Source organism: Equus asinus, chromosome 20, assembly GCF_041296235.1.
Source record: "Equus asinus isolate D_3611 breed Donkey chromosome 20, EquAss-T2T_v2, whole genome shotgun sequence".
NCBI lineage: Eukaryota > Metazoa > Chordata > Mammalia > Perissodactyla > Equidae > Equus > Equus asinus.
In genome coordinates this window covers 14,635,316-14,648,482 of record NC_091809.1, presented here as the reverse complement: position 1 = coordinate 14,648,482, position 13,167 = coordinate 14,635,316, and the positions used below count along the sequence as shown (strand labels likewise).

Sequence of the window (13,167 nt, the reverse complement as noted above, 5' to 3'; positions counted from 1 at the left end):
GGAAAGGGGGCGTGGGGAGAGGCGGTTCTAAAGGAAAATCGACTGGGAGAAAATAACAGTTCAGGGCAGTGGCTCCTTCTCATTGGCTGAGCTGTGGCGTCTCATTGGCTGGGCTGTTGCTGGGGCGGAGAGAAAGCTCCCTTTGGTGGGAAAGTAGTTTCACTTAGCTGGGAGATGACGTCACTTCCTGTTTGGTGTAATTGACGATGTATGCTAGTGGCTGAGAGCTCCCCATACAGGCCCTCGGGACTTCAATTTAGTGGTTTCTTTTTTTTTTTTTTTTCGGTACAGCAAATTTAATTTTTTTAAGGTCTCTTTTATTAATTTCCATAGTCCCTATCTGACTTTGAGCGTCTGCCATGAGTCTACACATCCAGATGGCCCGACACATACAGATGCTCATAGACTCGGCACTCTATTGCAGGGAGAAAATGCAGCCATGACAATTCCTACCTAAGTGCGTGTGTGCGCGTGTGTGTATTTTTTGTTGGAGAATTTCACAACACATCTCACCCATAAACACGTCAGAATGCATCTCTAACTGATAAAAACAAATTTAAACATAACTTCCCTGCCGTTATCAAGCCTAACAAATTGAACAAGAACTCCTTCGTGTCATCTAATGCCCAGACGCACTCAGATTTCCCTGGTGTTCTCAAAAACGTCCTTTTCCTGTGCCTGACCCCCTTATTTGATGCTGCAAACTGCCCCCACCCTGTGCTCCCCTATTCCTGTTTTCCACTTTGTCTCCATAGCGCTTAACACCTATCATAGATTTTATTTATCATATTGTCTGTCTTTCCTCCCCATCCACCTAAAAACAAAAAAATCAGGAGGTTTGCAAGGTTAGGGAATTTCCTCTGCTTTCTTCACTGCTGGTACAGAGCGGACTATCCTGAAATATTAAAGGAGTAAATCATGATAACGCCTGCCATTGATCGAGAGCTTTCCAACTGCACCATCATCCCTACCATCCTTTGAGGCGGGTGCTATTCTCATCCCCGTTTCACGGATGGGAAACTGAAGCTCAGGAAGGTTAAAGTTTGGGTTGCACCGGATTCTTCCTTAAATCCCGTCAGCGCCCTCAGGACAATCTTCGATCTCCTTAATTTAAGCCCCTTGGGGATCCGCCATCGTGGGTCCCCAAGCCCTAGCTGGGTGCATCCTCTCCCACTGGGGCTGACCACGGGGCTGGGTTGTGCGGGGCTTGAATGATTCCACATTGAATTGGCACCTGATCACGTAAGCCCTGGGGAGCCAGGGAAGGTTCTTGAGCTGGGAAAAGGACAGGGCCAGCGCTTCTTCCCTGAGCTTAGTCGCCGCGCCCTCCCTCGCCCTCTCGCCCTGGGGAACCCGGCGGAAAGCGCGCGGGCACAGCCTCCAGCGAGAAGCGCGCTCGTCGCCCCTGGCAACGGAGTCCGGAAGAACCACCGAGTCGCAGCCCGAGAATGCAGAGCGGTCGCCGCGGGCCAGCGAGGCGCGGAGAGCTAGAGAGGCGCGCCCGGCCGATTGTCACGTGGGCAGCCGCGCCAAGGCGGGACTTCCGGCAGTGCGGTATTTTCTTTCCGGTTGTTGGTGCCTGCCGGCTCCTCCCCGCCTGGGCCCTGCGCCCGCCGCCCCCCGCGGCCCCCCGCCGCCGGGCCCGCTGCCATCATGAAGAAATTCTTCCAGGAGATCAAGGCCGACATCAAGTTCAAGAGCGCGGGGCCCGGTCAGAAGCTCACGGAGTCGGCGGGGTGCGTGACGCGCGCTGGGGCGGGCACGGGCGGGGGAGGCCGGAGAGGGGGAGGGGCGGGGGAGAGTTAGGGGAGGGGTGAGTCCTGGGGCGGGGCAGGGAGGGGGGAGACCTCGGGGGCGGGGCAGGGAGCGGCCTGGGGGCGGGGCATGGGGGGACCTCGGGGGCGGGGCAAGGTAGGGGGCGGGGCAAGGTAGGGGGCGGGGCATGGTGAGGGAGGGGCGAGGCCTGGGGGTGGGACAGGGAATAGAAGGGGAGAAACTTGAGGGGCGGGCCAAGGAGGGGGAGTGGACAGGCCTGGCGGCGGGGCACGGTGGGGGAGGGAGTAAGGAAGAGGGGAGGGCTCGGAGGAAGGGCGGAGGTGCAGCGAGGGTACGAGGGGTGGGGCGCGGGGCTACTATGAGTGAGGGGTGAGTGAAGAGACCTTGGGGGCGGGGCGGTCAGGGAGAGGCATGGGGGTGAGTAGGGACCCTGGAGAGGCATCACTCAGATTTGGGGGAATCTAGGTGACCAGAGATTGGACGTTGAGCCTGGAGAAGCAGGTGCGGCTGAGATCGCAGAGTCCCGAGGCTTAGGGTCCAGGGCGACAGGGGTCTGGGCCCTGGCGCTGGAGCCGGACGGAGGAGTGGGTGAGAGGCTGGAAGGCCGGGGAGCCTGCTGCGCCGTCGGAAGGGGCGTCGGGGACTGGGAAGGGCTGGGTGAAGGGGGGCCTCGGGGTGCTCAGGAAGCTCTTTCTAGAAGGGGAGGAGGCGGTGGGTGGAGGTGGGAGCTGGGGGGTCTGTGAAAGGAAGAGACAGGGGCCTGGAGAGTGAGGGGTGGGTGGGACTGGAGGCCCTGAGGGAGCCCTGGGAGGGAGGGGGACTTGGGGAGGACTTGAGAAGAGGAGAGTGCCGGATTCAGGCTGGGCTGGCGGGGCTGCTGCCGGGAGCTGCAGAGGGGGCTGTGGGCGCTGGGGGTCTGGGATGGGGACTGATGACTGAGGGAGAGGTCAGCAGGGGCGGGGGCTCTGAGCAACAATGGAGGGGATTGTGAAGAGCGGGGGGCTGTGTGGGGAGGAGAGGCGGGGAGGCGGGCTGGAGAGGGTGGGGAGGGACTGGTGAAGCGTGGGGCGGGCGAGGGAGAGTGGGTGCGGGGCAGGGGCATCGGCGCATCCGTGATGCGGACTGGGGGTTCCCGGGCTGCTTGAGCGGGGAGCGCTGAGTGGGCTGCAGGAGGTCCATGAGGCCAGGTCCGTGAGTAGGGAGAATAGTCCCAACAGCCTGAGGGGGAGAGGATGGCCGCTTAAGGGGGGTCAGGGAGAGGGTGGGGGGCGGGGGCCAGACAAGGGGGTCCTGTGGTTTGTTGAGTGAGTGGTGTTGGGGGCGGGTGCTGGGGCAGCTGTGCACGGGAGTGACCTGAAGAGCTTGGGCCATGGGGGCGATGGTGTTTCAGACTGGAGGCGGGGAGGGGAGGGGGCGGCACCTTCAGAGCGGAACCAGAGGACATCCCTGCTCTCCCAGGGCTCACCTTCTGGGTGGGGGGCGGGGGGCCGATAAACCAGCACATGGGCGACAAGGCTCCAGTGGGGCTCGGGGCCACGGGGGCAATGAGTAGAGTCAGGGGGTGCGAGTGGCGGTGGGACCCTGGGTGGGCTGCGAGAAGGTGACATTTGATCGAGAGCTGGACAGGCGAGACTCAGCTCTGTGGAAAGCAACTGCTTTCACACCCCTTCCGCCCACAAGCCCCAGCCCCGCCCAGACCTCCTTTCCTCGTCCCCCCAGGCGGAACATTCTGGGCACAAGGCACAGAAGGTGCAGGGCCCTGTGGTGGGAGCCAGCGGGGCCCGTGCCAGCAGAGCAGGGACCAGCGTGGGAAGAGCGGAGGGAACGTGGGAAACGGCAGGGGGTGAAGGGCCCGCAGGCCGAGGGAGGCGTGAATTTTGTTTCTACTTTGTATTTATTTACCCTTTTATTGTGGTAAAATTGGTTTTACCAATTGAATTTCAGGTGTACGTCGTTATATTTTGATTTCTGATTCCATTGTGTTCACCACCCAAAGACTGATTACTGTCCACCCATTGCCACACATGGGCCTAAACCCCCTTTTGTCCTCCCCCCTCCCTTCTGGTGACCACCAAGCCAAGCTCTGTCTCTGTGTGTTTGCTTGTCGTTTTCATCCTCTCCTTACGAGTAACATCATATGGTATCTGATTTTCTCCCTCTGACTTACTTCGTTGTAATGCACTCAGGGTCCATCCACGTTGTCACAAATGGCAGGATGTCATCCTTTTTCATGGCTGAGTAGTATTCCATTGTGTATACACACCACATCATCTTTATCCATCCGTCCCTTGATGGGCACCCGGGTTGCTTCCGTGTCTTGGCTATTGTGAATAAGGCTGCAGTGAACACAGGGGTGCGTGTATCTTTCTGCATTCGTGATTTCAAGTTCTTTGGGTAAATACCTAGCAGTGGGATAGCTGGGTCATACGGTAGATCTCTTCTTAATTCTCTGGGGACTCTTCCTACCGTTTCTATCGTGGCTGCAGCAGCTCCCAGTGCCCCAGGTGTGTGAGGGTTCCAGGGAGCCTCCAGGGTCCTGGTGTGCGTGTGCTGGGAGGGCGTGGTGCCAAGGGGTGACAGGCGCTCGCTTAGCTTTTAGGAAGATCCCTCCGGCGCCCAGCAGAGCCAGGAAGGGGATAGGTGGCATTTTCTTAGGAAGATCTGGGTCAGGGCTCCGAGACCGTCTTGTCTTCCACCTGAGGTTCTCAGCGTGTGGGGGCGGGGCAGGGTCAGCAGGAAGCAGGCCCCGGGGCCTTGGGACAAGAAAAGACATCTGCCTGTGTATCTGAGCAGAGCGGGCGGCAGGAGGGCTGTGAACTGGGAGCCTTGGCTCCAGAGAAGGTTCTAGAGACGAAGCACAGAGGATTCCAACTCCTGGGGTCGGGAGAGGGTCCTGAGGGAGGGGGGCGAGGCAGATGAGTCGGACGGGGTGGGAGGAAGGCCTTCTCTGCACGGACGGTCCAGGCTGGGTGGGTTCGGCCCGAGTAGCTTGGGGAGACGCCCATCCACCCTTGTGTGGCTCATCCTGGCGCCGGTTTCCCGCGTGGAGGTGGGAGTAAAGTGGATCCGGGTCATGTGCGTAACCCAGGGCCTGCCTGTGACCTGGCACGCTGCCTGGGCCTCTGCCACCCTCTGGGGCTTGGAGGGGAGCACACTGCCGGCACACAGTAGGCGCTCAGTGAGGAAGCCGCGCCGGCCGGCTGTGTGGACGGCGAGGGCGCAGGCTCCAGGGCAGGGCACGAGGAGATGGGGGACGCCTTTGAGTCTCATGGCTTCCTGCACATGTGCAGGGTGACTTCACACTGCTCCTCTGTGCTGGCCCCCTTGGGGGCCGGCCCCCGTTGCCCCCACTGAACAGATGATGAGCCAGAGGCGCAGGCCCGGGCAGGACTTGCCCGGAGGAGCAGAGCTGGGAGCAGAACCCACCTCTGCCTCCGGGGGCTCTGCCGTCTGTTAGAACCGTCTGGTGGCCGTGGGTGGCCCCTGGAGACAGGGACGTGTCTGACTGACGGGCGGGACCAGGAGCGGGAGAGGGACAGCAGCGCCTTGCTGACCCCACGTCACCTCCCTTTTCCTCCGTCTCTCCCCAGGGAGAAGGCCCCCAAGGAAAGACCCAACCCGCCGGCGCTCCGGCAGCCCCGCCAGGGCCCCACGGATGAGGCGCAGATGGCGGCCGCTGCGGCCCTGGCCCGGCTCGAGCAGAAGCAGCCCCGGGCCCGGGGCCCCACGTCGCAGGACTCCATCCGGAACCAGGGTGAGCCGCGGCCGTCCCACCCGTGGGGGAGGGGGACGAGGCGCCTGCCCGCCGCCTTCACGCCCTGTTTCCTCGAGGTGGTCACACTGTGCCCGGGCCCAGACCCTGATCGAGGCCTGGGGTGAAAATCACGATGGCCCACGGCTTCGGGATCTCAGTGGCGAGAGTGGGGATGCAGGCAGAGCAGGGAGGGAGAGAAGGGGACGCTGGGACCAGGGGGAGGAAGCGGGGGGCTTGGAGAGGTGGTTCACGCAGAGGGGCCGAGCTGGACGCAGGACGAGACCCATGCGAGGGTCCGGGGCGGCGCGTGTCGCCCTCAGGCGGCGTGGGGGACGAGGGGCCCCGGGGTCAGCCCCAGGGACAGGGCGGGGCCCACGCGCTGACCCCCTCCTGCCTTCCCTCCAGTGAGAAAGGAGCTTCGAGCCGAAGCCACCGTCAGCGGGAGCACGGAGGCCCCGGGGACCAACGTGGTAAAGCATCCTTGCGTGACACCCTGATCCCCTGGGGCGGCCTGGGGTGGGGGGCTGGGAACCCGCACGGCCTCCCAGGTTCTCACCTGTGTTGATCACCAGCTGAGTGCCAGCCCTGGGCTGTAAGCACCCGGTGTGGGGGGCGCTGGGGACACACAAGAGACGTCAGGGTGGACAGAGGTTCCCTCTGGCCTTGGGGCACACAGGCAGGTTGGGGAACCCCGCCTTGACTGGGGGCGGGTTGTGGGTGAGTGTGGTGCTGACTGGGACCTCCACACTCGGCACCTAATGATGCCAGGCCTGGGCGCTGAGGGTGGGGCTGGGTCCCGTCTGCTCGGTCACCCTGAGTGGGTGGGTGCTGGCATAGTTCCCACTTGTCAGAAGAGGAGACTGAGGTTCAGAGAGGTGAAGCCAGCTGTTCTCGGTCCCTCACCTGGGATCCGGCAGGGGCAGGACGGGATCCCCAGTCTGTCTACCTCGAAACCCCGTGCCCTTAGCACTGCCCTCTGCTGCCTTCCTGGGACGCAGGAGGGCTCCTGGGAGACTGAGGTCATCAGGGAGGCCTTCCTGGAGGAGGCGGGCCTCACAGGAGGGCTGGGCAAAAGGGTGTTCCGAGCAGCTCCATTGTCTAGGTCTCACCGAGTCTTTGGACAGACGAGACGCTAGATGTTGCCTAGGACTGCGGCCCCGAGGGAGCCGGGACTGTCCTTCCTCAGCCCCGCCGGCCGCTGACTGGGCGCCCCCTCCGTGCCTTACTGACTTCCGCGTGGTTCTGCAGGCGGAAACCAGGCGCGAGGGGCTGGGTGGACAAGCAGACAGGTCGAGGGGACAGCGCTGGGACCGGGGACGTCGGGCTGCCAGGGCCACGCGCTCAGGGCTGTGGCCTTTGGTGGCCTGTGTGCACAGCCCCAGCTCAGACCCTTCACCCCATCCCGCAGGCGCCAGAGCCCAGAGAGGAAGGCTCGGCGCACCTGGCGGTGCCTGGGGTGTACTTCACCTGCCCGCTTACGGGGGCCACCCTGCGCAAGGACCAGCGCGACGCCCGCATCAGAGAAGCCATTCTCTCGGTGAGCCCGTGGCCCCTGCCTCCCCCTTCACGGCCCGGCCGTGTGGTTCTCAGGCTGCAGTCTCTCTGGGCCTGTCCCTTGTAAGGGCCCTCGTGCGACCCTGGCCTCGGGGATCCTCTGGGCCCCCTCCCGTGTTATGGCTGCTGGCGCGCAGCCTGCCTGCCCGCTGCCACTTCCTCCCTCTCAGCGCCTGCGCAGCCTCCGGGGTTGGGACGCAGCTGTCTTTGTTACTCTAACACCTGACCCAAAGTTTGTCGGCTGTTAACGCTTTTGCCCCATTTGCTCTGTCACCCGTTTTCTTCTGAACCATTTGAAAGTTCTGCTTTTTCGTGGGCGACTGCGTAATGCTCCGCCATAAATTGTTCCGTGACTGCTTAGCCAGCCCCTTGTGACGAGCACGCGGGCAGTTCCAGTCCTCTGCTGGGGAGAATAGTCTCGTGATGAGGAACCTCATCTGTGCATCACTGCACGCTGTGGGCTCGGACCCAGAAGTGGAGTTGTGGGACGGAGGCCGTGTGCATAGGGCTTTGGATAGTTGTCACCAGGTGAACCTCCACAGGGTCGTCTCGGTCACACTCCTACTGGCTGTGTGTGGGACAGCCCCCCTTTTGCCGTTCCTTCACCATTGCTGCGGGTTAACGAACTTTACCCAAACTGAAGGTGAAAATCACATCTCAGGATAGCTTTAATTTCCACTTTTATTATTTTGGGTTAGGTTGGCCATGTTTTTATAGAATACATCCTTTTCCCATTTTTCTACCTGGTAGTTGGTCTTTTTCTTATTGATTTGTCAGCACTCTTTACATATTAGGGAAATTAGCGTTTGCCAATGATAAGAGTTGCAAATATTTCTCCCGTAGTTGTTTGTTTTTTGACTCTGCTCGTGGGTACTGTGCCATGTAGAAATTTCTCATCTCTGTATAATTAAATGTGTTGGTCTTGTTTTCTGGCTTGTGGGTTTTGTGTCATACTTAGAAAGGCCTTCCCCATGTTGGTCTTAAAATGATTTTTCCAGCTCAGGGCCAGGCTTCCTCAGCAAAAAGAGAAGGATTGGTGGCAGTTAGCTCAGGACTAATCTTTCTCAAGTAAAAAAAAAAAAGATTCTGCCACAGTTTTTCCAGCGCTTTTCTTTTTTGTCCTTTGTCATTTGTTTTAACGTGAAAAGCTTTGATCCAAATAGAAATTATTGCTGTCTAGAGTATGAGACATGGATTGGTATTTTTTTGTTTCAAGATTGTTACTCACTTTTTCCCTTTTATTGCCTTTTATTGAGAACACCTGACTTTTGGCCCCAGCTGTGGCATCTCCCCGTCGGAGAGAGTAAATCCCTGTGGGGACTTGGCTCCTTTCCGGACATTCTGTCCCCTGGTCCCTCGTCTGCTCCTGCGCCCTGGGCCTGATGTGAACGTGGCCGTGGGTCGCCTGGGAGCATCTGTGAGCAGCCGCTCTTCCCGGGGGGTGGTTGCGGTCCCGAGGAGCCTGGCGTGGTCCAGGCCAGCATGGCTCGGCCGTGTCCTGAGGATGGCCCATCCCGCTGCTGCTCCTCTGCAGACCTGTGCACCCTGCCCTTCCGTGTGCATGCCCTTCCCGGGCCAGCGCAGCACCCACCTGCACCTGGGGCGGCAGAGGCCTGTCGGCTGACGGGCACACAGTCGCGTTTGCTCCGGCCAAACGCTGCCGGCCTGCCCTGGACGGTCGCCCCTGTTACCACTGCTGCCGCCTGGGAGCTGGGCCAGGCCGTCCGCGCTGGTGTGGCCCCCAGGCCCCAGGGGCGCCTGTTCGACCTGCTTTCCTCCCTCCTCCCAGCACTTCTCCACCGACCCCGTGGCTGCCTCCATCATGAAGATCCACACGTTCAACAAGGACCGCGACAAGGTGAAGCTGGGCGTGGACACCATCGCCAAGTGAGTGGGCGCCCCTCTCGCATGGGGGCCCAGCCCCGAGGGCCTCCATCAGGACCTGCTGAGGGGCCGGAACGAGCAGGGCACTGGGCATGAGGCCGGGCCCCACCTTCATTCCCCCCGAGCCTGCGGGGAAGGGGCTTGGCCTCCCTGTGCCTCAGTTTACCTGTCTGTAAAATGAAGGGGTTTCCTGGATCAGGGGTTCCCCACCCTGGCTTCCGTTGGGGACGATCAGGGACACGTGAAGGAGGCAGGGTCCCTGGGATCACGCTCCTGGTCCGGCACGTCCAGGAGGCCCCAGAAATCCGTGTTGCTCGTGAGCCCGAGCCAGCATTGGCTCTGGCGGCCCGTTGTTCTGGCTCCGTCCATTCCACCCCCTCTGTGGTTCGTTGGTGCCTCAAAGGGAGGCAGGACCAAGGAGGCGGCACCGTGACGGGCCCCTGGTGGGCAGTGGCGCCCTGCGCTGGCCCAGGCTGTTGTCACCAGGGCTCGGGCTCTGTGGGGCATCGGGGGTGTGGTGGCAGCCCCGTCATCACCACGCCTCTTCTCCCCTCTACCCCAGGGCCGGGTGTGGCTCTGAGCCGCTGTTCCCCGGGGGCGGGAGGTACAGAGGAGTCAGGCAGCCAACCCGGGCCTGTCCTCTGCCCCCGACTCTGCCCCAGGTACCTGGACAACATCCACCTGCACCCTGAGGAGGAGAAGTACCGGAAGATCAAGCTGCAGAACAAGGTGTTCCAGGTGAGGCTGCGGCCGCGGGACCTCTGCCTGGCACGGCCACCGCAGCTGCGCAGTCACACGGGACCCGAGGGCGGTGGGGTAGCTGGGCTGCAGGCAGCAGGAGGCCTCCTGCACGGGTGTGGGCTGAGGCAGCAGAGAGTGCTGGCAGGTGGTGAGGGGCGGCTTTGTGAACACAGGTCGTGCACAACATGTGTGTGTTGTCTGCTCGCCCGCCCCTGGTGCCTTTTCCTTTTTGCAGGGGAAGATTCGCCCTAAGTTAACATTTGCTGCCAATCTTCCTCCCTCTTTTTTCCTCCCCTCAAAGCCCCAGTCCAGAGTCGTGTGTGGTTGTAGGTTCTTCTGGTTCTTGTCTGTGAGCCCCTGTCACAGCATGGCTGTGGACGGACGGGTGGTGTGGTTCCCCACCCGGGAACCAGACCCAGGCGGCCGAAGCGGAGTGCGCCCGACTTTAACCACTAGGCCATCAGGGCTGCCTCCTCTGGCGTGTTTTGACTTTAATTTGAATTAGTTGGGAACGTATCAGCATTGGGGAAATTTTTCACACAAACCCAGATTTCTGGTTTCTGTGGAGAAATCATAGGGTCCTGCCATCATGGCCCATGTTACCCGTGCAGCCGGCAGGGCGCCTGCGGGTGCCCCCGTGCCCGCCATCACACACAGCCCCCCGCCTTTGGGACCCTGCAGCCTCTGCTTAGACAAGTGTGTTACTGCTCAGCTCTGTGGCCCGCTCCTGGGGTCCAGTCCATCCAGGGGTCAGCGGGCGCTCCGAGAGCGGGGACTGGACCAGATGGGTGGGGCTTGAGGGGGCCCCAGGGCCCCCCTGACCCCTGACTCCACTCCCAGGAGCGCATTAACTGCCTGGAAGGGACCCACGAGTTTTTCGAGGCCATCGGCTTCCAGAAGGCGCTGCTCCCGGTTCCTGATCAGGGTAAGCGGAGTGGAGAGTGGGGTGGGAGGGCCGGCTCCAGGGTCTGCCTGCGCCGCAGTGACGTCCTGCTGCCCCAGAGGGCCCGGAAGAGTTCTACGTGCTGAGCGTGGCCGCCCTGGCCCAGCCGCAGAGCCTGGAGCGCCACAAGGAGCAGCTGCTGCGCGCCGAGCCGGTGCGCGCCACGCTGGCCCGCCAGCGCCGGGTCTTCCGGCCCTCGCCCATGGCCTCGCAGTTCGACCTGCCCGGGGACTTCTTCAACCTCACGGCCGACGAGCTGCGGCGGGAGCAGAGGCTGCGGGCCGAGGCCGTGGAGCGGCTGAGCGTGCTGCGGACCAAGGCCATGCGGGAGAAGGAGGAGCAGAGGGAGATGCGCAGATACACCTACACGCTGCTGCGCGTGCGCTTCCCCGACGGCTGCCTCCTCCAGGGTGGGTGTCCCCTCCAGGGCGGTGTCCCCTCCAGGGCGGGCGCCGGCAGGGCAGGGCTGTGTGGAAGGGTGCGAGCTGAGGCCCAGGAGCCACATCTGTGCTGACGGAGCTGCGCTGGGCGGGGTGCTAGCTCCTGCTGCCTGTTGCTGTGCCCCCTGGCAGGGGCCCGAGGCCTCTCTGTTCTGAGCTCGTCCTAGGAGGAGGCCCTCAGCTCCATGTTTAGACGCTGATGGCTCGGCGCTGGCGGGCCCGGGGCCGCCACGAGCTCCAGCCCGCTCTGCCTGTCCGGCCTGCAGGGACCTTCTACGCCCGTGAGCGGGTGGCGGCGCTGTACGGGTTCGTCCGGGAGGCCTTGCAGAGCGACTGGCTGCCGTTCGAGCTGCTGGCCTCAGGCGGGCAGAAGCTGTCGGAGGACGAGAACCTGGCCTTCAACGAGTGCGGGCTGGTGAGTGGGTGACGGGGCACAAGCTCCCCACCAGGGCGGCGCTCTCTGGTGCCGGCGTGCTAGGAGCGGGTGCCTGCGGCCAGGCCCCCCGGGTTGAAGTCCTGCCCTTCCACTTGCTCACAGGGTGACCTTGAGCCAGTGAGTAACTTCTCTGTGCCTGTTTCCCACTTGGCGAACGGGCACGTGGCGAGTGTTAGTTGGAGTCCTTTGAGGAGCAGAAGCAAGATGGGGCGGGGGGCGGGCAGACCCTGACACCGGGAGACCGGGCAGGAAGGAGGTCTGGACGCTGGCACGGCTGCAGCCGGGCCGGGGGGCGTCCCCAAGCCCCGGTCGTTGTCAGAGGGGCCCCCTGCGACAATGGGCTCACTGTGCCACTGTGCCGGCCGGGCGGGGCGCAGCCTGGCCGGGACAGGGGCCACCGCCCGTGGAGATGTGAGCTGTCGCGGGAAGGCCAGGGCCAGGCTGCAGCTTCTCGCCCCGCCGCAGGTGCCCTCAGCCCTCCTGACCTTCTCGTGGGACGCGGCTGTGCTGGAGGACATCCGGGCCGCGGGCGCCGAGCTGGACTCATCCATCCTGAAGCCCGAGCTCCTGGCGGCCATCGAGAAGCTCTCGTGAAATAAAAGCAGGGTTGGCTCCAGCCGGGCTCTGTCTCATGCTCCCCTGTGTCCCCCGCTCCGGAGGCTGGGCCCGCAGAGCCCGCAGGCACACGGAGGGTGCTGGCTGGTCGGGGCCACGTGCCTGTGGCCGCTGCCCGGGGAGGGCTCTCGGGGGCCCGCCGTGCCGTCCTGCTCGTAGTGCTGGTCTCAGCTTCGCCAGCCCCAGGGCATGACATGCGGGGCTGCCAGGACGCAGTTCTGTAAGCACTAAATTATGAACCCGAATAAACAGAACGTCGACCAGCTTCTGGGTAGTGAGTTGGGCCAGTGGTGGGTGGCTGGGCGCCCAGGGCCCCGCACAGCCCGGGCGAGCCCTCCACTTCGCTGCTTTCCTGAGGGGAACCCACGACCTTGTCCCCACCGCCCAGCTGAGGGTGGGCGTCCCGGGGCCTCCAGGCTCAGCAGAGCGGGTTCCCCTCGGTTGTCCGTGTCCTCAGCCCTGGAGCCTGTGACAGAAGGGACTTTGCATGTGATGCAGGACCTTGAGACAGGGAGGCCGTCCCGGGTGGCTGTCCCGGAGGGCCATGCCATCACGGGTCGTCACACGTGGAAGGAGGAGGAAGTGATGGAAGACGCTGCACTGCAGGTTTCAAAGGAGGCAGGGGCCTCGAGCCAAGGAGAGCGGGCGCCTCCGAAAGCTGGCCAAGGGGTGGAGACGGACTTCCCGCCGGAGGTTCCAGAAGGCCCCAGCCCTGCCCACACCTGGAGTTTAACCCAGTGGGGCCCATATCAGACTTCTTTCTCATCTCCAGGACTGAAAGAACACGCTCATGTGAAGTCACCGAGTCTGCGGTGACTTGTTCTAGCGGCCACAGGAAGCCCACAAACGGGGAGCCAAGGCCTGGAGCGCCACAGGCACTCGCCCAGACTGTCCCCTCCTCCTCCCCCCGCTGGCCCCCGGCTCTGGGCCCTTCTCCACCCTTTGCTGCACGGAGACCTGAGGTGGCTGGTCCTGTGGCCACCGCCAGCTGGGTGATGGACAGACTCGATGCTGCAAGGCCCCA

General features: G+C 62.7%; 1 protein-coding gene across 6 annotated transcripts; it reads left to right on the top strand.

Annotated features, from left to right (window-relative positions):
• Positions 1-1,513: 1,513 nt before the first annotated feature.
• UBXN6 (UBX domain protein 6) lies at positions 1,514-12,144 on the top strand. Of its 6 annotated transcripts, none has more exons than XM_014843108.3 (10): positions 1,514-1,736; positions 5,367-5,530; positions 5,936-6,000; positions 6,939-7,067; positions 8,874-8,971; positions 9,631-9,706; positions 10,550-10,634; positions 10,712-11,062; positions 11,359-11,507; positions 11,994-12,144. In XM_014843108.3, exons 1-10 carry the CDS (start codon positions 1,654-1,656, stop codon positions 12,120-12,122), a joined length of 1,329 nt encoding a protein of 442 aa, XP_014698594.2. In that variant the 5' UTR covers positions 1,514-1,653; the 3' UTR covers positions 12,123-12,144. The 6 variants fall into 6 exon arrangements, with proteins under 6 accessions (XP_014698594.2, XP_070347854.1, XP_044608271.2 ...); XM_070491753.1 differs by lacking the exon at positions 1,514-1,736 and adding an exon at positions 2,031-2,107; XM_044752336.2 differs by lacking the exon at positions 1,514-1,736 and adding an exon at positions 2,035-2,145.
• The last annotated feature ends 1,023 nt before the right edge of the window (positions 12,145-13,167 follow it).